At 52.5% G+C, this 22,807-nt stretch overlaps 1 protein-coding gene across 17 annotated transcripts in view; it reads right to left on the bottom strand.

Moving 5' to 3' along the window:
- The window catches only part of CASZ1 (castor zinc finger 1), a 203,611-nt gene that overhangs the window by 78,771 nt on the left and 102,033 nt on the right, over window positions 1-22,807 (bottom strand). For 2 of the 17 annotated variants that reach the window (XM_058854849.1, XM_058854865.1), the window contains exon 1: window positions 10,978-11,122. The exons of 12 other annotated variants lie outside the window; for them this stretch is intronic. In XM_058854849.1, coding sequence (XP_058710832.1) covers window positions 10,978-11,026 — 49 coding nt within the window. In that variant the 5' untranslated portion in view covers window positions 11,027-11,122. Of the gene's footprint in view, window positions 1-1,114; window positions 1,134-10,977; window positions 11,123-22,807 lie in introns of those variants that run through there. 3 more of the 17 variants (XM_058854856.1, XM_058854864.1, XM_058854855.1) reach the window with 2 other exon arrangements.

The following is a 22,807-nucleotide window of genomic DNA, read 5'->3' as shown; positions in this document are numbered from 1 at the left end:
GGGCTCAGCCCAAAACCTGAGAAGAGTGGGTGCTGCCCCTGCTCCAAAGGGCCTGCACAAGCTCCAGGAGCCACCCCAAGTCCTATTCTGGGAATGGGAACAGTACACAGAAGGCCCTCCTACTGGCCTTTTGCCAAGGATAAAATTCACCCTTCTGAACACACGCCAAGATGATCTAAAGTGACTACTGACTTTTGTTGCCCAACTCGAGTCACCTTAAATGGGCCTATTTTTCAAAGTGTCAGTGCTCAACACAACTTAGAATCGGGCTCTTTAAGATGCCTAATATGACAGGTCCAGTCACTGCTGTAACAAGAAAAACCATTATTCCTTTCTTGTGTGACTTCTTCCAGTCTGGCCAGGCCTTTTATCTTTTTTCCTCTCCCCTCCCTTCTCCTTGTTCTTTTCTTTTTCAGCTTTTTATGAATTTCTGTCAGCTTTCCTCCCTCTCCCCCCCACTCAAGGTCATGCAGCTCATTTCCACGTTGAACATTTACTCAGCAAGCCAGGTCCTTTCACAGGCTCTCACCACAAATATGCTTTCTGATAAAGTCTGGAGAAAAGAAACTGTAAAACCCAAAACAATGTCAGAAATAAATAAAAAAATCCCACCAGGGCAAAACGGGGCTGTGACAGGGCAGACTCTTTCAACAGACAGAGCTAGCAGGTAAAGCACCCCATTTCACTGCAGTTCTGTGACTATTTTCTTGCTCTCCTTTATAGTTTGCTTTTCTGAATATTTCTGTTTTGTTGTCAGCGCTGAGCCACCTATATGAGTGGGGCTGTTATATTTAACCTCTTTTCATCCACAGTGAAACTCACCCTTATTCACAGCTCAGAACCCTCCCAGCCCATGGGCACCTGCTCCCTCATGGCAGCAACCTGCCACCTCAAACCCAGCATCTCATCATCTAAGATCCAATGCTGCTTGGCCTCCATGGCCACTGAGAAATTATAGGGAAAAGTAACTTTGCTGGCTTTTGCCAGTCAGGTCATGGTTTTACACCCAGGAGTACATCTACCCCAAAATTTCCCAAAGTAAGAGAGGCCACCATCTCCTTGCTGGCCAAGTCAGTTTTGGGATAACAAGCACGTAGTATCAAAAGGCTCCCACCTCCCAAGAGCCCTGAGGGGTTCCCTGAGGATCACTGCCTGGAGGAAAGCGAGCTGAAAACAGTTCTCTTCTTTCTCTTGAGACACCAGGGCTCTGCGTTCTCCTTGTTTGAGTTGCTGCTTTAGGTTTCTTCATTTTGCTGCTTTCCTTTTAGGAGCCCACAATGAAAAGCCAGAAATCAGGTGATTCCTCCTAGCAGGAGAGAGGTAATTCCCAACGATGCTGCCTGCCCTGCACAGCTCTCCCCTGATTTCTACCTATAGCCTGAAAGGCATCCCCCACTGTTCCCAGGTGAGCAGCCCCCACCCACTCCCCAGCCCACAGTCACTGCGGGCAGTGGCTGCTGTGGAGCAGACCTGGCTATCCCATTTCCATGGCATCTGACCTTCTCCTGGAGGCTGCAGAAATATGGCCTTCCATAAACAGGTATTTCTACCTAGGAAAGCCTCACCAGTGTCACAGCACCCTAGGGTGCTGGCTCAGGTGGCTGGCTGGGACTACCTCGGTGCAGCATGTGAACAGTCAGTTCTGCTTCAGGAACTGTGCAGAGCCACGGCTCTACAGGGGAGCAGCACAGCCAGCACCAGCAAGAGCAGCTACCTTGGCAGGTGCCACGGTAGAGCTGTTACAGGGACAAATATTTGGGTCCACCAGAATCACCAGAACGAATCAGAAAGTTACACATTTTGCCAGACAGTCACAGCCCTGAAAGAAATTACACAAAAAGTACACTCTAATTTTGAGTGTTTTTGTCCACTGGCAACTCTGCCTTAGCAGCACAGAAATGGGGAGAGCAGTACACTGGTGGCAGTGTCATTGTCCTGAGTGTCAGCACACTCCAACAGAGCAGGGTAGAACGCTGTGGGATGCTGTAGGACATTTTGTTGGCTGTCAGGCCCCTGCAGAGGTTGGGCACTGAGCTGGGTGTCACCACACTGTGCACAGGCTCCTGTGACCCTTCTGTCTCCCTGGCATGGCCCGTCTCATCTCACTGAGTGCTGCTCGCCCTCCCTCCCTCCCAGTGCGCACATGGCTTTAATGTTTTTATTACCTGTTTGACTCGCTGCCTTATTGCTTCTCCTCTTAATGGGGCTGTAACCGTGGAAACGAGGAATAAACGGCCACCAGAAAATGAGATGATTAAACAGGTCACCCTGGCAAAACAAACTCCGTGTTCACACAGCCCAGGCTGTGTGTGCAGTTTCTGTCCAGGGAAATGCAGGTGGGAGAGCGTGGAAGGGCTGGACCAGGCTTCTGGAACCAGCGCAGCAGTGAGAGGCGCCGCCTCAGAGAAGTGTGGTCTGTGCCCAGGATGGATGGTGCCGTGAGCTTCCCAGCAAAGACATGCACAAAATGGCAAGGTTTGCTGGGGAAAAATGGAAGACAGCGAGGACAAGACACATTCATGTAACTGGGGAAAAATAGCAACTATGAAGAGTATAAATAGGCTGGACTGAAAACAAAACACAAGTCAGAGACAAGCTGTATCCTTGGTTGTCCCTGTCTCTGGCATTACCCATGCCTGCCTCGTGGCAGCTCCCAAGGGAGCATAGAGGCTCTTCTGCCTGCAGCTCTCCAGGTCCCTGGGGCACAGCTCTGTGTCTCTGCTGAACGGCCAAGCTGCACTGCTGCTGCCCTGGCAAAGGCACGACACTATCCAGTTAAGCATGGCCAGGACCACCAGCAATGGAGGCTCTCATGCAGCACAAACTTGGCTTTCCCAGAGCCAGCTGCAGCCACTGTGCTCAGATGTCCTTTTCTGAAGGAAGAAAGTGGCTGGGAAGAAAGGGACAGGACCATGAGAGCCAGGAGGAAATGCCCACAGCCCGCGTGGGTGCCCAGGCCTGAGCAGGTCACCTCCACCACAGCCTCCTCATGCTGGGGAGTGATGGGTGCTCCACACCAGCAAGACAAGGAGAAGGTGGGGGGGTCCGTGTGTTTCCATGCCCCACTGGGTGCTAACATCTGAATGAAATCCCTCAGTCAAAGCTGAGAGGTTCAGACCAAATGAGTTTCAAACCAGAATGTTGTTTGTTGAATACAAAAATAAAACCCCCAAATATGCACACCACAATCAGAAAAGCACAATCACAAACCAACATTTAAAGTAGTGAGGATCCTGCCAGAATCCCCATCCTGTCCCAACCTGTCCAAACCCAGACTCACTGGGTGCTGGCAGTCTGGGAAGAGCAGACTTGCTCCACCAAGAGCAACAAATTCAGCAGAAGAAACTGGAACGGCAAAGCTTGGCGAGGTAGAGATGTGAGACAACTGCTTGAAGCACACAAGCAAGTGGTTGTTCTTTCTTTCAAAAAAACCAGCAGGTGGTTTATGAAAAGAGCCCTATTCTTTAGGGTAATTTGAGCCATATTTCATTGTTTGATAGAAAAATCCTAATATTCATGACCTCATTTAACTGGAAGAAGTTTGCTCATCTGAATATCAGCGCACAGACAAATGGGAAAATGAAAAATAGAGTAAGACAATGGAAGGTGGGGGGGGAAGGAAAGGGAAAGCAGGACAGAATCAAAGACAGAATGGAAGTCCAGGAGAGTGACAAAGAGTGACAGGTCTGTGGGAATATGGAAAGGAAGGAGGACATAAAGGAAAGCTATTTAGTAAGAAAAGTTAAATAGTGCAGCATAAAAAATGGCTGAGAAAAGCAGAGTGAGTGACAGAAAACACAGCAAAAGCAAGCAAAGGAGCTTTCCCCTAAAGTTTCCAAGTGCATGGATCAAATTTGCAGAACTGGGATTCTTGTCTTACTGAGTTTCAGTTAAAAATATTCATATGCAATTGAGAAGAAAAATCAGACCCCCTTTCCCCAGCCTGCTCCCCCACCCTCTTCCAATCCAGTCCTCTTCTGCTAACATCTGCTGCCTGCCTTCGGGACATGCAGATGGTAATTACTCCAGGAGCAGCTTCCTCTCCTTTCCATGCTTGCAGAGGGCCACTTGGAAGAGAGCTTCGAGCCATGGAAAGATACCACACACACCTTCACACCACATGGCCAGGAGAAGGGCACGTGGGAGCCAGGACCATGCCCAGAGAACTTGATAGCACAGGGGTGGGAGGTGGGTGGGTGAAAAGATGAAGACATTTGTCTACAACACGCATCACAAAAAATCCACCTGGCCCAAAGACCTGAAGAGAAGCTGGCTTGAGATGTGGAACTGCTCGTGCTCCCCCAGACAGGGGAAGGGGTGCTGGAGGAGAGGTGTGCTGGGGAAGCACAGGCAGCAGGAGGAGCGGGAGGAGGAAGGCTGCCCTGGGCGAGGCAGTGCAGGGAGTGGATTCATACAAGCATGGAGCTGGCAAACACCAGGCAGAGAGGTGGAGCTGCTTTAATGAGAAGATGCTTCTATGACTCAGGCCTCAAAGGGATTGGTACTTTATTATTTTATTTTTCCATAATAAATTATGCCCTGGGATGCCAGGTCCTGCCGGGTTTTTCTGGAAATACCAGACAAAAGCTGGTGTTGCTACCTGGCTTTTGACAGTTTCCCATGTATGGAAGCTGAAAGTTCCTGGTTCTTCCTCTCCTCTGCCCTGGCCCATCCAGTTTTGGGAGCAGGGCTGACACCACTGCACCATTCCAACAGAACAGCCCAGCTGGAGCTCTTCACATCCCAGCCCAGGTCCTGGAGAGGACCCCATGCAGGTCCATGACAACCCACCCTGGTCCCACGGCTGCTGGGATGCCAAACGTGCCATGGGGCAGGCGGGCGTAGGAGCTCCCAGGAAGCTCCCGGAAAGTGGGAGCAGGCTCAGCTCTCCCACACCCCAGGCACCCCACCCCAGCTGGAGGGAGGAGCGCTCCTGCCCGACCCCCCGCACCCATCCATGGACAGCAGCCAGGCCTCATTCACTTATCTCCATCCCTGAGCACCCAGCCCTGGCTCTGGGCTGCACAAGGGAAGATGATTATGCCGACTTTATAGATTAGGAGTTATTCATCCTACACCAAATCCTCAGACTCTGCCATGTCTCACAGACCTGTTCTGGAGCTCTTCGTTAGATTTAGGTTGAACTTGGCCCTAGTTCAGCTCAGAAACTTGTGTTACAAAAATCCCCTGTACAGTCGCCGGTCTGAGGCTGTCGACCATGCTGACGCCAAGGCCACCGTTCTCCCCAGCAGCAGAACTCTGGGAGTTTCATTGCAGAGTGGTGGGAGCACAGAGACACCCAACACACAGGGCAGAGACCATACTGTCTTTTCTTGCTGCCAAGATTCACTCATGGCAGTGATGATGAAAGTGCACAGAACCAGTGTTCATCATGGCAATGTCTTGAGAGAGCAACCTGGGGAACACGGAGTTCAGCACACCACCAACACGTGAGTGTCTGGGAGCGTGGAGGTGGGTGAGTGTCTGGGGCAGACATGCACGTTCAGGACAGGGTGACGGGAACGTAGGTGTTGGGTGTGGGGGAACACCTCCAGAAATGCACCACCAGAGCTTGGTGTTTTTACTGATTTCACAAGAGAGACTCTGCTAAAATGTCACCTCTCCGAAGCAAAACATGAGCGTGTTGGTGAATCATCATTTCACACCCCAAAACCAGGAAAGCTCCCTAGTGAGCTACCAAATCTTCAGGGGATTGTCATAAAATGCACCCAGTGACCTTACCCTTCCCGTCCTTTTCCCGTGTATCTCCTGTTCTCCACCCATTGCTTTCTCTTGCCAGTCTACACGGGTTGTTCAGCTTTTATTCCAAGCATGAAACTGCCTTAGGACTGGAAGCTTTAAGCAGTTTCCCAGCCTCCAGAAATTTTCTGGTTTTGTTTCTCCATAGCAGAGCAAACAATTGCTTTGGTACCTAGCCACCACACCTAACTCCCAAATGCAACAAGAACTTGGAATTCTTTGGGAAACTTATACAAGAACATATTTCACATGAGTGAAATGCGTGTTTTTTGTTCACTGTAACTATTTCTTCCAGAAGGAACTTGAAAAACTTTTATTTTCTGGAATCACCACATGAAGAAAGATGGAAAATCCCTTGAGAAAGAGATGAAGACTGGTGCCAGGTTAACACACTGGAAAGAGATTTTGACAGCTGGAGTCAGCTCTACGGGTGGGCAACAAGGGGCTCCACAGTTTGGGTGAAGGAAAAGCATCACCATCCCTCTCCAAAACAGACTCTGCTCTGCAGATAAAGCCTGTGCTTACATGGAACAACAGTGTAGACCCTCACCTGTGATCAGCACTATTGCCTGTTCCAGCCAGCAGCTCCTGCTAGGGACCAAGAGCCCGTCCACAAGAGCTGCACAAAGAACATGAAGCCCCAGGGTACCAATCCCAGCTGCAGCCCTGCTCTGTGACCATCTGTCAGCCCAAAGATGGGCCCCATCCAGAGAAGCTTTGTGTAGCCCCTGGGCTTTGCCCATCCAGGGACTGCCCTGTCACCCTGCCACATCCACCCTCTCACAGCACCACAGTGACCTGGCCCAGCCCTTCACCCACCTCCAGCACCTGAGCACTGTGCGCCTTCTACATCCTCAAGCCAGTCCTGGCTGCAGTTCCAGCCTGTAGATCACTGGTCAAGAAGGAATGGGGATTAGAAACCAGCAAGCTTTTCTTCTGCCACCAATTTCTGCCTCCACCTCCCCTGCAAGCCCTTGGAAACAGGGAGCAACAAGGTCCTGGTCCAAGGGGCTGTCCATCCTTGAAATGGATTTTACCTGTCTCTGAAAGCTGTCTCCATCTCTCACCCCCCATAGCTTTCTCCCTAGGGAAATCAGCCTAAAAGGGGCTAATGGAACAATGTCCCTCTCTCCCCCCCTCTCATTTTCTCTCTTTTTTTTTATTAGCATTTGTGGAATTTATTCCCAAACTCTCCTAATCTTTCGTACACAACCATTTGATTTGCATAACCCAGCCCCCTCTCATAAAAACTGGCTGCTAGTTTAATTAAAAAATGTAAATTTGCTGTCATCTCGGGGCCTAGTGAATTAGGACGACATCGGCATTTTTTATTGCTGAAGACGTCCAAATTGATCCAGTCCGCATTGAACCGGAGGGGAGGAGACGGTGCCGCGTGGGACTTTTGGCTGGAGGTTCTGCCCCTCCCCTGCTTCCAGCCAAGCTTCCTCTGCCCCCTCTTTGCTTTGCAAAGTGCAGCTGAGGACGAGGACATTGGTTCTCCCAAACCTCAGCTGGATCGGCTAGCACGGCCTCTGCAATGTCAGCACTTCTGGGAGCTGAGCCCTGGGTGGCACCTGAGCTCTCTAAACCTTGGGAACGGCTGCATCTTCAAACCCTCGGAGGAGGGAAGGAGCCCAGGTGGAGGTGGGAGATGCAGCACAGCTGATGCTTATCTTCACCCACGAGAGGACTTTTCATTACTTCCCAGACACTTTCAACCAACTTTTCAGAGGGTGCATAAACTGTAGGCTGCACAGCAGCCCAGGGGTACGATTTGATGTCAGAGGGAGAGTCAAAGTGGCCACAAAGGCTCTCACTGTGAGGACAGCCAAGTGCAAAAGGTGGGACAGAAATGGCTGTATAAGCAAAGCCTTGAGATAAATTCCAAGCTCAGAAAGTAGTTTCCAATTGCAGGAAAGAGGACTCTGGGTAGAAGCATAAACAGTTCAGGAAAACAGAAAGAGAAACGGATGATATATGGAAACTACACATCAAATATCTGATCCCCTCCAGTCCAGGTATCTGTAACATTCCCAGCCAGTTTCAGCACAAACTGGGACTGTGTGTCTCAGAGCGGAACGGTGCAGTACCTGCACATATCAGCAGACCCCACTGTCAGTGGCAGACCTGGTTTAGAAGGACTCATAAGACCCAGCAGACAGAGTACAGGTGAGGAAACAGGAGTTTATCTCAGAGATCAACTTTCCAGTCTTTCTGTGAGTTATCTCTCTATAGTGCCAAAGCAGTAGCAACACTCCTATGGACTTCAAGCAGCTTTGAAGCACGTTCTTCAGGTAAAAGCGGGGAGCTGCTTATTCCATGATGGGAAGGTTAATCCCCACCCTTCACTCAGTAGGCTTAAACCCTTGAATGCTTTCCACCCAACAAGTACCTCATGGAACCACTGGAAAGGGACATGAACACCCAAACCAACTGCCTGGGAGCCTTTTGCAGAGCATGAGCTCAGGAATGGTGCCAACCTTGACTGAACCAATGTCCCCTAAAAAATCCGGTCAAAAAAGAAAAGTGTTGTCACCAGCCCAGAGAAGGTGTTTCTATTCACTGGGTGTTTCAAACAAGAGCAGTGATTTGACAAAGACACAAAATGACCCTTTGAGTAGGAAACAGAGTATTTGTCCACCCATTTACCATAGGTGTCTTGTTCCTCATTCTGAAGTCAGTTCCTGTATCTCATGCCCAGGATAACTACACTGGGGAACAGTCTCCCAAAGGAAGTGACCAGTACCCAGTCAGTCAAGGTATTTAAAACCAGACTCCAGAAAGTCACATGTAGGGAACAGCTTGCCACATTCCTGCACAGATGGACTCAGTCCACAGATTCGTTTCAGCCCTTACCCATTATTAACACTTCTGGCCCTAGAAGGTCCATGCAAGGATTGACTGAGCTGAGAAAGCCCTCAGCAAGAGCAGGCTGTCAGACCCCACATGAGGAGTCCCTCTGGGAAAGAAACCCCTCTGGACTTGCCTCTGCCAGCTGGCAGCTCGTACGAGCAGCCCTCGGGCACTGCCTCTGGAGAGTCACCGCCCGAGGGCTTGGAGAGGATTCAGGAGGCAGTGACTGAGGGAGATAAGCTGGCTCAAGTAGATAAGGGGTAGAGGTGGTGATTATGGGGCAGGTCTTTGCCCCAAGATCATGACAAGACGGGTTCACCCACACACAGACCGTATTGCTGACTTCAAGAGATCTCCCCGATCCTCATTTCCATGGCTTCCTGCGGCCCCGGCTTCCCATGCCGGAGACCAAAACTCCCGTGTTACCCTGGGCGCAGCGGTGGCGAGGCTGAGCACCCACCACCCTTGCGAGGCGGAGGAGGGGAGGGTGCTCTGCGCTCCGTGGGGACGGGCAGGTGCCGGCGGGGCAGCCCCGGCTCGGGGCAGCCCCCGGGGCAGGGGCAGCGCTGCGGCCGGCAGGGGGCACTGCAGGGCCAGGGCACGGCCCCGCCCGCCGGGGCCACCCCGGCCCCAGAGCCCGGGCAGCTCCTCCGGATGGACAGCGGGCTAAATCACCGCTTATTGCTCCTTAAAGCATTTGCCCTCCTGCAGTTTCACCACATCCTTAACTCCTGGGCTGCCCACGCAGCATCCCAGCTTCTCGATCTAGAACGGAGTCAGCCGCACGCCCACGGCTGGACCCGAGCAGAGCCGGCACGTCGCGCTCACAGGTGGAAGTGGCTCTGGAGCCACTCAGCTCCTGGTATCAATGGCAGAAATAAGTAAATAAATGGAACAAACGACAACAAAATTATCGTCTCACAATATCAGAGTACATAGTTCAGGCCCAGTCAATCATCAACCAGTTTATTACCATCTTATTCCTTTTTTTAAAAAAAAAACAACACACACACATACACTGGCAGTAATTACCTGGACCATGGCACATTGCCAGCACAGGCCTATCTGGCTCACTGCCATCATTTGGTTTTTAAATGGCAAAGAATGGTTTACACCATTTTGGAGGAGAAGGTATCGTTGTGTTAGCCAGTACAGGGCCATGGTGGTGGGACCTGGTCCCAAAGACGGAGGAAACATCACCCAAGGGATTGATTCCTACTAAACTCCAAATCTGCACGTTCTCTCAAATCTAAAGGAGACTCTGATCCAGATGGTCCAAGGACTGGAAAACCCACCAAAACTTTGAGCCCCACAGCTCCTGGTTGCAATCACACTCCAGGCCTAACAGAGACCTGTCCATCATCACACCCAGCAGGGCCACTAGCCCAACCCAGCCCAGCACCAGGCCAGAACTTACTCCCCTTCCTGATATCTTATCAAAAACCAGTGAACAAGCCACAAAAAGCTACAATCAAAAACACACCCAACCCCAATACTAGGGCCTGTAATCTAAAACCAAAACATTGCCCCAGCCTGGCCACCTTTCCTCCTCCCTGCATGATGTGAAAGGGTGGGGGAGGTCTCATACACCTCACATGGAAGGACAAAAACAAACCCATCCCAGATATGCCCAGGATGAAAAAAAAACCAACAAAAAACAACTCATTAAATGTAATAAGCAGCCTCTTCATCTGACACTGCCTTGTCCCAAATAAATTAAATTCCTTTTCATTTAGGCAGTACAGGAACCTGACAAGCAACCTTTACCACCGACACGCCAGAGCTCAGGAGGGGAAAAAAATGAAAGAGAAAACAACCCACACAACTTACAACAAATACAAAGGCAGAATCATTTCAAAACCCCCATAAACTTCCCCTCCGCATCCTCTGACGGCCAGCCCGCTCCTCGCCCCGCTGCCCCGGCCCGCGGGGGCCGCGCTGCCGGAAAGGACCGGCGGAGGGAGCAGAGCCCCCGGCTCACCTCGGCGGGGCCGGGAGAGCGGGACTGAAGCGGCGGCGGGCGCGGGAGCAACTTCCGTAAAACAAGTGAAAGAAGCAAAGTGAAAGAGGCGGCGAGCCCCCCGCAGCACCGCACCTGGTGCCGCCCCCGCGCCCCGCTCCGCCCGGCCCGCAGCCCTGCACCGCCACTCGCCAACAAAAGTTTCGGTGCGGCGGCGGCGCCGCGTCCGGGGAGATCGCGCTGCCCGCAGCGCCGGCCCCGCCGAGCAGCGGCCGGGGCAGACAGCGCTCCGCTCCGCTCCGCTCCGCTCGGAGCGGGGACAGCGGCACCGGCGGCCGCACCGAGCGGGGGCTCCGCCGACAGGCGGGCAGGGGGCACGAAAAGGACAATTGTGCTGTACTTACCATAGTCGGAGAGACGAAAGCCGAATTCACTTAAATAATCAACTTTCATAATACTTAATTAATACCTAATTGCAGCTGATTGCTCCCGAATAACAAGTTGTTTAAAGCACTGATGTCATTGCCGTGCCGGTCCTCCCCGAGTCACTTTGGCAGCGGGGCCGGGGGCGGGCGCGCCGCCGCTGGGGGCGGTGACTGGCGGCCGAAGGAGCCGCCCCTTGCCGGGCCTGCCGCCGGGGGCAGGTGCGGGGCCGGTGCGGGCCGGGCCGGGCCGGGTCGGGCCGGGGGGCAGCGGCAGCGGCAGCGGGGTTACCTCGGGCGGAGCCGGAGCGCGGCCCCCCCGGCGGTCCCGGCGGGGAACAGAGCGGGGCTGCCCCGCACTCAGGGCCGCCCGCCGGCACCAGCCTGGCCCCGCTGCGGCCGCGGCTCAGCTCCTCCGGGAGCCCCGGGGACGGAGCAAACGGCGAGGGGACGGGGGCTGTGCGGGGCCGGACGAGCGGCAGCGGTGCCCCGGGTCCCGGGCACGGCAGGAGCCGCGGGCAGGGATACGGAGGGTTGCCGCCGTCCCTCGCGGGTCCGGGCTCGGCCGTGCGGAGCGGAGCGGGGACCGAGCAGGACTGGAGCGCCCGGGGCACTGGTGGCCGCCACCCGCGGGTGTCACAACCCTGCACGCACCTTGCCCAATGGCCCTCGGGAAGATCGCGCCGCTCTAACCCTGAACGCCGGGCCCACGGGAGGCGTGGGGAAGGGGGCCCTTTTGCAGTGAATTTCCTCATTTTTTGTGGCTTTATTTTTCTAAGTAGCAAAGAATGCGAGGGAGGTTCTGAGAGGCGTGTTGGGTAAACACAGATATAAGCCTCTTTCTTTAAAACAAACGAGCAGATTATTTACCTGATTAAATAGGTATTTTGAGCAGGTTGTAGGCTGTTTTTGTGAACACACCACATTTGGCTCCAGGATTTTGGCAGAGCTGGGCTCCTCACCGGGGCTCACACGGAGCTGCCTATGGACTTAGAAGCTCTTAAATCCTTTTTATAAGCAGAACTTAATGTGCTTCCCAAAGGAGGCCAGCATCATTACCCCACTAGGGATGGAGAAACTGAGGCACTAGTGAGGGAAGTGACTCGCCAGAAGTGGCCGGACAGGTTAGTCACAGGGCTGGAAGGAGCCCAGGTGTGTTTGGCTCAGTGCACCAGGATGTGCTGCGCCCAGATAGTGTCCTGAGCCCAGGGATGCAACATGAACTGTAGCTCATCACCTCAGCAGTGCTGCATTTGCATGGGCAAAAATGCACAGGCAGCGAAGCAGGCCAGAGGGCAGGGAGAGGGAAGAGGAGAGGGGAGTAATTTGTGGAAACCACAAATATTCTGGCTTCTGTCAGAAAAAAATCTAAACAAAGTCTAATGAAGCAGAGCCACCCAGGGACCTTCCAAGCCAGGAAGCACGTGGGGACAGCAGTGTCAGGCAGGAGGCAAGTGTGCCCTGCCTGGGGGCTGCCCAGCCAAGCAGCACTCCTGAACAGAGCCCTGTACTGGTACAGTCAATTATCAGTCAATATCATCATTGCCCCGACTTCCCCGATCACTAGTTTCTAACCACACCATCAGCTCCAATCAGCACTGTCACCCAGTGCTGCCTGTAAAATGCTGCCTGTCTGCACTTCACTCGGCCCCAACGCAGACACCAGCCCATTATCCTCAACAGAACTTGCCCTTGTCCCTACACCTGAGTCAGGCACTACAGCACCTGCCAAGCAATGTCCCACCCTGTGAAGTAATGGACAGAACCAGAATTCTTTGTGTAGGCTCTGTAATAGCGCAGTTTGGACTCAACATTTCCAGGTTTGAGTTTGCTGACAGGTCCTGTACGTTCACTGCACCTTATGTCAGATGTCTTCATTTTTGCTTCTCCTGTGAACTTAGTATTTTCAAGGAGTGGGAGCTCTGCTCAGCACCACGGTCCCCTGAGAGAATGGGCCCCAGCTCTATCTCCAACTCCTCACAAAGAGGAACACACTTTCTAACACGGATATGTCACTACACATACACAGCCCCGCAGACCCTCTAAACATACCTGTTCTACGTGCACCAAGCTGAGCACGTTCACACATCAGTATACAAATGTTCCCCACCCCTCCCATCCCAGCATGCACACGCAACATGCATATGCCCTCCACAAAGAAAATGATACTCTGTGCTCACTGACATTCAAATACACACATATCCATACACCATGACACACATGAATGCACACACACAACCTAAACACACCTGGAGGATCCCCTCCGCAGACTTCCCACTGTCCCTCCCACTCCTCCTTGCAGGAACAACTTGCCAAGGTGTTTTTTCAGGTGAAATCCACGCCCTGCAGCTGACGCAATGGCAAGGCCTGATTTCCTATCTCAGCGATCTCCTGTCACAGGATCAGGTTTTATTTCCCCATACTCCCTCCTTTGCCTCTAACCCAAGGAAAGTTGGTTCTTTCCTCTCTCAAGAGCTCTGAAGCTTTCTGCTCCTGTGCTCCCCGTAAGGGTAACATCTCCCCTCCTTCTCTTATCCCTCCAGGGTATGGATCCACTCTGAGGAAAAGCTGCATTTGACCCTGTCCTAGCATGCTCCTGGACCCCCTGCTCTCCAGGAGTGCTCGAGGGAAGGCAGCACCCCTCACCCTGTTCTGAACTGTGCAATGGTGAGAGCCACCTCATCTGCTCCAGCCACATCTGCCCTACCGTGGCAGGTGAAGAGATCTCTTTGTGTCCCTTTCCACCCTCCCAGGGGCATCAGGAGCTCTTGGTAATTAATGTTTGCCAGGTGCTCAGAGATCCTCAGATGAAAAGTGCAATGGGAGGGGGAAGGATGATTAATTTATTATTATTACAGTTTAATGCTTTCCCCGCAGACAGTGTGCCAGGGCTGAGCAGGGGGTGAGTCACACTGAGATGTGGGACATCCCCCTTTTTGTGTCTCTTCTACTTTGTTTTTTGCGATTAGCCCATTTTCTTGGCAGTTTCTCCCTCCTTAGCTGGAGCTGGCCGGGGGCTGGGACTGTGCTCTGGATTCATGTGGGATCAGGGCGCTGGCTCTCAGATTGCAGGTTGGAGATCTGGCAGTGCTGTGCCCCTCCTCCTGCTCCTGCTTGGGGAGTCTATTAGGCAAATGCTCTTGCCCTATTTCTGTAATTTTGTTTGATTTCTGTTTCATCAAGGGAGGTGCCCAGAGGCCTCAGGGCCTGGGCGGCAGGAGCAGACAATCCATACTTCCTTTCCCTTTCCTTCTCTTTCCCTCCTTCCTTCTCGATTCAGTTTCAGTCCCATTATTGACACATGGCTCCCAGAACCCCTTGCCAAAGCAGCTGTGCTAAGTCTCAGCGTGCTGGGGAGGGCTCTGCTGGCAGCAATTTGGTCATTTACTGTTCCTTTGGCCTTACTCAAACAGTTTGACACCAGGCCCCCAGCATGTGGCTACTGCTTTTCCAGGCACTCCACAGCTTCCAGCATCTGCTGGAAGCCAATGCTGCTCATCTCTTGACCACTGCCCAGAGGGAATGACTGTACTGGGAACAGGCCATACAGCACTAAACGCACACCGCATATGCTCCACAGGGGCCCAGGAAGATTTGGGGAGAAGGAGTGGCAGGGGTTTGAACACACTGACAATTAGTTACAATTTACTGCAGCAATTAAAAGTGCAGCCTGGGGATTTCAGGGTGAGGAGGTAAGGGCATAGTAGTACCCAGGTGGCAGGTCCAATAGGGAAGGTAGCTGGCACTCACAAGAAGGTGCTCTGCTTGCAAAACCAGCAAATACCATCCTGAACCATCCTGAACCCCAGAAAGCCCCTGAGCCCCGGCTTGGCAAAGCAGGCAGCTGGGATAGGAAACTGCTGCCCAAGGATGGGTCCCAGACTGGGCAAGACCTATTCCTGCAGTGCATGGGGCAAGCACAAAACGAAATGGTGATTTCTGTCTAGAGGATCAGCAAGCCTGCTTATGTTCCTGCAGAGACATGCTTGGATGTGAACGAAAACATGAGCACATGATGTGCACACACACACACTCACATGGAAATGCACAAACACAGGAAGCCCTGTGCATGGTCCTGCAGCTCCCAGGACAGGGCTGGATTGTCATGGATGTTTTAGCAGAGATTGTCCTGCTCTGGACAGTCTGATGACACCAGAGATGTCAACGGGCATAAAGAGGAGTTGCTACCCCACTTTACAGGGCAATGTCTTGCTCCCCCAGCAACTCTGTCCTGACACGGGCTGGGCAGATTGGTAAAGGCTCCCAACATGCAGCCCAGCAAGTAACAGAGGTGAGGCAGGCCAAGAGGCTGGACTTTACAGGACTCTGACACTGTGGAGTAGAGCTGGTCTCCATAAATTCACTCTGGATTTGATGTGGCTTGGGCAGGGCAAGAGGAGAAAAGAGGGAAGCCAGAGGGAACTTGGCACATTGTCTGCTCTGCTCTAACTGTCCCATTACAGGCAGAGGCCCTGTCACCCCTGCTCCCATGCGGGGCTCTGAAGCAGCTACAGAGCACTGTCAGGGACTGTCCCCAATGGAGCAGTCACTCATTGCACTTCATTGGATGTGACAATGAGGGAGATGATGGAGGAGGTAAGAAATGGGCAGCAGAACCAGGACTGCACACAGTGGGGACTGACTGTCTTTCCTCCTCTGGGATGTGACAGTAGGATCCTCACCAGAGCACAGGGAGGGAAGGCAAAGCGTCCCCTCATACAAAAGCTGCTGGTGGGTGCGTTCCGAGAGCTGCCCGAGATGCAGTGTCCGTGTGTCTGCGTGGGCTGGCCCTGCTTGTGCAACGGAGCTGCCCGAGCCTCAGGGGACTGCTGCTGACACAGGGGATGTGCCAGTGTCCACGAGAGAGGCTCTGAGCCAGGCAGGAACACGCCTGGAGGGGAGCTGTGTGCCGGGCACAGGATCCGTGTGCTGCCCAGGGACACAGAGAGACAGGCACAGGATCCGTGTGTGCCCAGAACAGGGTCCATGTGTGCCCAGCACAGGATCCGTGTGTGCCCAGCACAGGATCCATGTGTGCCCAGGGAAACAGAGAGACAGGCACAGGATCCGTGTGTGCCCAGCACAGGGTCCATGTGTGCCCAGCACAGGATCCGTGTGTGCCCAGGGACACAGGGAGACAGGCACAGGGTCCATGTGTGCCCAGCACAGGATCCGTGTGTGCCCAGGGACACAGGGAGCACAGGATCCGTGTGCTGCCCAGGGACACAGGGAGACAGGCTCAGGATCCGTGTGTGCCCAGCACAGGGTCCATGTGTGCCCAGGGACACAGGGAGCTGTGTGCCCAGCACAGGATCCGTGTGTGCCCAGGGACACAGGGAGCTGTGTGCCCAGCACAGGATCCGTGTGTGCCCAGCACAGGGTCCATGTGTGCCCAGCACAGGGTCCATGTGTGCCCAGCACAGGATCCGTGTGTGCCCAGCACAGGATCCGTGTGTGCCCAGGGACACAGGGAGACAGGCACAGGATCCATGTGTGCCCAGCACAGGATCCGTGTGTGCCCAGCACAGGGTCCATGTGTGCCCAGCACAGGATCCGTGTGTGCCCAGCACAGGGTCCATGTGTGCCCAGCACAGGATCCGTGTGTGCCCAGCACAGGGTCCATGTGTGCCCAGCACAAGGTCCGTGTGTGCCCAGGGACACAGGGAGCTGTGTGCCCAGCACAGGATCCGTGTGCCCCCCAGGGACACAGGGAGCGGTGTGCCCAGCACAGGGTCCATGTGTGCCCAGCACAGGGTCCATGTGTGCCCAGCACAGGATCCGTGTGTGCCCAGGGACACAGGGAGCGGTGTGCCCAGCACAGGATCCGTGTGTGCCCAGCACAGGATCCGTGTGTGCCCAGCACAGGATCCGTGTGCCCCCCAGGGACACAGGGAGCTGTGTGCCCAGCACAGGGTCCATGTGCCACCCCGGGGCTCACGGACACCGCCGTGCCAAGGCTGCCCAGCCCCGGTGGGAGCCCTGGCACCGGGCCGGGGTGCGGGAGCAGCGGCGGGCGGTAAGTGTGAGGCAGACGCAGCGATTGCATTACTGAAGGAGCCCGGGCTGGCAGTGCCGAGCTATCGTCCCTGTAATCCTGTTAGCCAGCAATCTCCATTCCGAAAGAGCTTCATTTCTTTGTGAATATTTGTAAACTAGATATCTAATGGAAAATTATAGGAAAATTATAGTGAAATTCATGACGAAGAAATCCGATTAGCCCTAATTCAATTATGCCATCTTAGCCCACACAGCACATTTCCCATTTTTTTCCCATAAATACCAATGCCAGGGGTCCGGGTAATCAAATAAAACTGAAAATCATCTTCCCATTAAATTCAATTAGCTGCAATTTCTAAAGCCTATCAGAGATTTTAATTACTAAATTATAAAATTCTCCAATGCTAAATTGAAACTAAAAAAATTGCACATCCTTATATTTCAGAAGAAAAAAACCCAGCAGAAACCTTGAAAAATACCCTTCTCCTCCCGTCAGCATCCATGTGAACACGGTTCTGGGCAGGCTTCACCAGAGAAATGAGTGTATAGGGCCATGAGCCTGGCCTAGGGAAGTAGGTGGCTGCCTCTGGGAGAAAGTGTGTGGATATCAGCAGAGATTAATACCTAAATTCCAGCCCTAGTTCGACTGAGCTGGGTTGGAAGAGGGAAGGGGAGAGGCTAGCAATCTGAACAGTATCTTTGCTCCCTTTTCCCACACGAGCTCCTCGGCTCTGGCAGGTTTTCTGAGCTGCTGTGCCAGGCACTAGTGACAAGCCACCGTGCTCTTGCAGCTAGTGAAACAGCCGAGACTCTCTAGGAGCTGGAACGAGTTTTGCCTGCAAATGGGCTCGGTGAGGCAGTCCCTCGAGTCTCTGTGTGCCAAAGCCAGGGCAGGAGAGCTGGTGATGCCCAGAGGGAAGCAGGAGGGCAGATGTTAGCTTTGTGTTTCTGATAAAACTTCTTGAATAATGGCCATGCAAGCCTGGTCCTGACACTGAATTAAGGGAAGCTGGAGCCCTCAGCAAACTCATTTAGCTTGAAGCACTACTTCAGCGAACACGTGGGATGTTCCAGAGGAGGGGGATGTAATCACCCTTCCCTGATAGCACAGGGAACTCTCAGAGTTCACAGAGGCACCAGGCAGGCAAGCCCATCCCTAAACTGTTCTTTATTCAGCAACTAAACCAAGCAGGCAAACGGGGAAACCAATGAAGCCTGTGCCTAGAGATGCTCTCTTCCAGCTTTGCTTCTCTGGGGACCAGCATGGCACAGTAAGGTGTCGAGGGGCAATTAACTGTGTGAACAAGCAGTGAGAGGAGAAGGGAAGCTCAGGTCTCCAGTTACAATACCTGGCCCTCTATAAGGCAGCAAGACTAAGGATTTTCTGACTCTGCTTTTATGCCAGAGAGCGCTTCTGCATGGCACCCTAAAGGGTTTATTCACATGCTAACATAAATGAAGACAGTTTTCTCACAGCTCTAAACAGAAGCTCAGGTTGCCCTGAACCAGGCCGATACTTGGTTTAATTTACTGGGCACCCGAAAGTTGCCAGCAGGGAGTTGCCCACAAACAGAACAACAACAAAAAAAGTTAATGATCTGGGCTTTTTCTTTAATAAATAGGCAAACTGGCTGAGCCGGATTGTTGGCTGGGATTCGTTTCCCCTTTATCACCCTGGAGCTTCTGTGACACATTCTCCAAATCATCAGCATTTTGCAATTTGAGGTCGTTACCAAATAGTATTTTTTTGCCAAGGAAGGGAGAAAAATAAATTAATAATTAAGAAGCCCAAGCAGGGAGAGGCTGTGGGTTGAATGGCGCTGCCACCTCCGCGGGGATTGCTCAGGCACCTGGCAGCCTGCCCAGCGCGCACCTTGGTCGCTGTCTCACCCTGGAATGTGGTGCTGGCACCCAAGCGCTACTTGATTTTACTACGAATTAATCAAAGTCTCTTTTGCAAATGTCTAACACTAAATCACCACTGGCTAAGCTTCAAATGCAATTCCCCTGTTCCAAGGATCTGGTGCAAGGAGATTACCAGCTCCAGGTGAAGAGCTGAAGGGGGTTTCTTCTCTGCACTTCTTCTGGTTCTCCAAAGCATCAGCCTCTCCCAGCTGGAAGGAGAATAGATTTCCCACAAGTCTTCTCCTGCTCAGAGCAGGTAACCACACAGACATCCAAGATATGCTGGAATAAATCCGTCTGTGCTGCCTGACTGGAGTGTAGTTACACCAAAAAGGAATTTGGCATGACTGTGAGCTGACACAGGCGGCAGAGCACTGCATTGGCAGCTTGGGTGTGCCTGTGATCCCACGTCTCTGGATCTGCAGGAGCATCTCCACACAGGACAACATGCAGAAATGTGTACCTGCCTGCGTGGGTATGGCTGTCTGCACATCTGTGCACATGGATGTGCATGGCCTTGGGGCACTGTGTGGGCACTTGGTCATATGTGTACAGGGCTGTGTAGTCAGGTGTTGCCCACAGACACGCTCTGAGAGTGTTTTTGCCATGTTAATGTGTGCATGTCTCATTTGCCTCCAAACTTGTAGTCCTGAGCACTGTCCCTGTTCTGTCCAGCCCCCCAAAAGCAGCTTGCCATGGCTGATGATTTGGATGGCATCAGAACATGTCCTTGCACTGCTCCAGCAACACACCACTCCCTGAGCCATGGGCGAGCTGTATTCCCCTTTCCACACTCTGCCTGTCTCAGAGCCCTTTCATATTTTCAGTGCTCACTAGACCGTGAATTCACCTTCATACCAGTTACAGGGTTATTTCGCTTCTCCTGACACTGATAACCACCAAACTTTCACTGGCAGCTCAGCTTTCTCCCAAGAGACATGCAGCACTCCTCTCTCCCGTGCCCATGGTGCCCCCACCCATGCACACCCACCACAGGGGCAGATACCCTAGAGGGACACAGTGCCACAGAACACTGCTCACCCACCAGCCACAGTCACTTATCCCCAACCTACATCTACACTGTGAAAAAGAGGAACAGAGAAGAAGAGTTAAAAATTGGATGGAAAGAACGAAATAGAGGAGAATGGAAGAGAGAGACAGAAGGGGGAAAGGGTGGTAAAGCAAAAACAGTACAAACAGAGGAGGAAAACCCCCTAGGACAACAGAGAAAGGATCTGGGAGGGAGGCAGGAAGAGCACAGGAATATACGGTGGGGTTTCCCCCCTGCATACCCCACAAAGCAACACTCTCCAGCAGTTGACACCAACATATTCCACAACTCTCCCTGAAATTTAGGGATCAGCTAGGCAGCCCTTGTACAGCAGCTGGACTGGGCTGGGGCACTGCCCAGGAGTAATGAGGATGATCAGCCTGTATGGGAAACATGGGGCGCCCAAAGGCTGCGAGAGTGCAGAAAACCCCAAACAGGAGGATGAAACCTCTGCAGGGCCAAGCACAAGGAAGGTAAAGCCTGTCCCTCCTACTGATCCCCTGTCACGAGGAAGCTCTACTCTCCTTTGCTGGCCCAGAACCACCTCTGCCACTCACTATCTGAGCCACTCTTGCCTGGTCCCTCCCTGCAGACCTGTAAGGCACCTTTCTGCCAGCTTTCCCCTCCCCTGCCACAGCCCCTGTCTCCTGTCCTTGGCACAAGACCTTGCTGCTCACCCCTGGCCATGTGGGCTTGCTCCCTAGTCCCTGCACTTTCCCATTCTGACTGAACAATTAATTCCCAGCTGAAGCAAGCACTGCAGCAACATTTTACTCTGAAACCACAGATGTGCTGACAGTGAGTGGCATCCCCAAGAGCTCCTGCTTGGCCCCCAGGGCTGTGCAGGGCCAGACACTGCTGACAAGGTGCACAAGTCGCTGCACAACTTGTGGTATCTGTTCCCATCTGTGTGGCTCCCCTGGTTCTGCCCTGAGCTGTGCCCATCCCACTGTGGCCATCCCCATCTCCCATCCTGCACAGCCCCTTGGAGCAGACTGACCCCATATCCCAGGAGACAAAATCCCTCCTCCTCTGGCCCAGGGATTTCATCTCTGCTGTAACAAAGAGCTCAAAGTGGGGACTTCATTGTGTTCCCACAGCCATGGGGTAAGGATAACCATAATTCCTGTCACTCCCACAAGTGTGCAACGATACATTCCCATAAGCACAGGCTGTGCATAGACACAGGTCTGCACACATAACGTGGAATAGCATGGATCTGTAAAGGGAGCTGGGAGGGGGACAGAGCTGCTCTTGGCCCCGAGGCAGTTGTTGCTGACTCCACCTAACACCAGAGACTGCAACACAGACAGAACTGGTGTGACTTTTGGGGTTGTCTGGGGCAAAGCCAAGAGCTGGATTTGAAGATCCCACGTGGATCCCTTCCAGCTCTGGATATTCCATCACTCTGATCATATTCTATGATTCTCTGAACTGCAAGAGCCCAAAGGGACAAGAACAGGATGGATCAAAGCAGTAGCATTGGCACAAATTTATCACAGCCAAACACTTTTGGCACAAATTCTTCACACCCAAATACCTTCCCCTGTCCTCCAGCTTCTTCAGGATAGTTCCTACCACTGGAGCCTTTGCTGGCTTTGCATGGCCACCCTGCAAAGGCAGCTCTGTGGAAAGACAGCAGAGGCACCCCTGCTGCCTCACCTGCCCCAGGAGCACACCCCAGGGCTCCTGCTTTCCCCCTATCACCATGAAAAAAAAAAGCTCTGTGCAAACAATAGATCAATAGAGCCCCTGCCTCTTCGGAAGCAAAACAAACACCCGGATCACCGCAAATTAGAGAATGTTTCGCTTCACTTCATCCAAACAGGCTGACAATTTTTTTGGGTTGTTGCCACGGTGACAGAGTAACACAGCATTCAGCCTGTTGCAGAACAATCAATTAAGTTAATGCCTCGGAGTGCCTGTTTACCCTTCCATTTAGGAGGTGCTGCTCTCCCTCACGCTTTCTCTCTAGCTTGTTTGAGATTTCTCATCCTTTGCTTCCTGCTCCTAGTTCTTCTCTTTTTAACCTAAAAATAAAGTCCCTACCCTAACTACCTTCTGGCTTGTAAGGAGCTTCCCACCTTTTGGAATGATCACTCGGAATAAAGTTTTTGCTCCCTCTCATTTCCTGTAATTTCATGTTCCTTCCTGGAAAAACTGAGGATTTACCTTTGCCTTGCATGGTACAGCCCTGTCCCCTCCTCCTCATGTGCTCAGACACTTGCCAAGTTTCTAATGGCCAGCTCTAAACATCTCCTTAGGAGAGTGGGCACCTTCAGAGTAACTGCTTTTAACAACATGAAGTAACTTGAACTAAAGATTAAAGATGAAGTGATCAGCAACTAAAGAACTAAATACTAAAGACTAAAGATGAAGTGATCAGCAACTCTTCCACTATTGCTGTTTTTTACATTGTGAGCTGTAACTATAAATGAAGAGCCACCTTATGCTAAATGCTGTTTGAAAAGCAGAACTACAAAAGGGCCTTGCAAGAATCTAGGTCTCATCCTTTGGTCAAATGGAACTCCTAAATATTTGCTTAAATGATTTTGGCTTAAGCAAAACTCACCCTAGTGCTCAAAGCATTGTGCTGAACTGAGCCTATGGTGAGGAGACTATAAAGGGGGCACCATGGCCAGGAGACTATGGCATATCCATCATGCCAATCCCTAAATATAAAGGATGCTAAAAGAATGCTCTGCCCTGACCACCAGCAGTCTGCCAGGCCTTTCACAGGTTCACATGCTCCTGCCACTGATCTTGTGGGTTTATTTCCTGGCTCACAGGCAGTGTGAGAAGTTACACTTGGCTGTGTAATTTCACTGCTTGTCTGCAGCCACTTTCTCATCCCTTGCC

Source organism: Poecile atricapillus, chromosome 22, assembly GCF_030490865.1.
Source record: "Poecile atricapillus isolate bPoeAtr1 chromosome 22, bPoeAtr1.hap1, whole genome shotgun sequence".
NCBI classification, from domain to species: domain Eukaryota; kingdom Metazoa; phylum Chordata; class Aves; order Passeriformes; family Paridae; genus Poecile; species Poecile atricapillus.
Note: the sequence above shows the minus strand (reverse complement) of the source record. Positions and strands in the feature narration are given on the sequence as shown.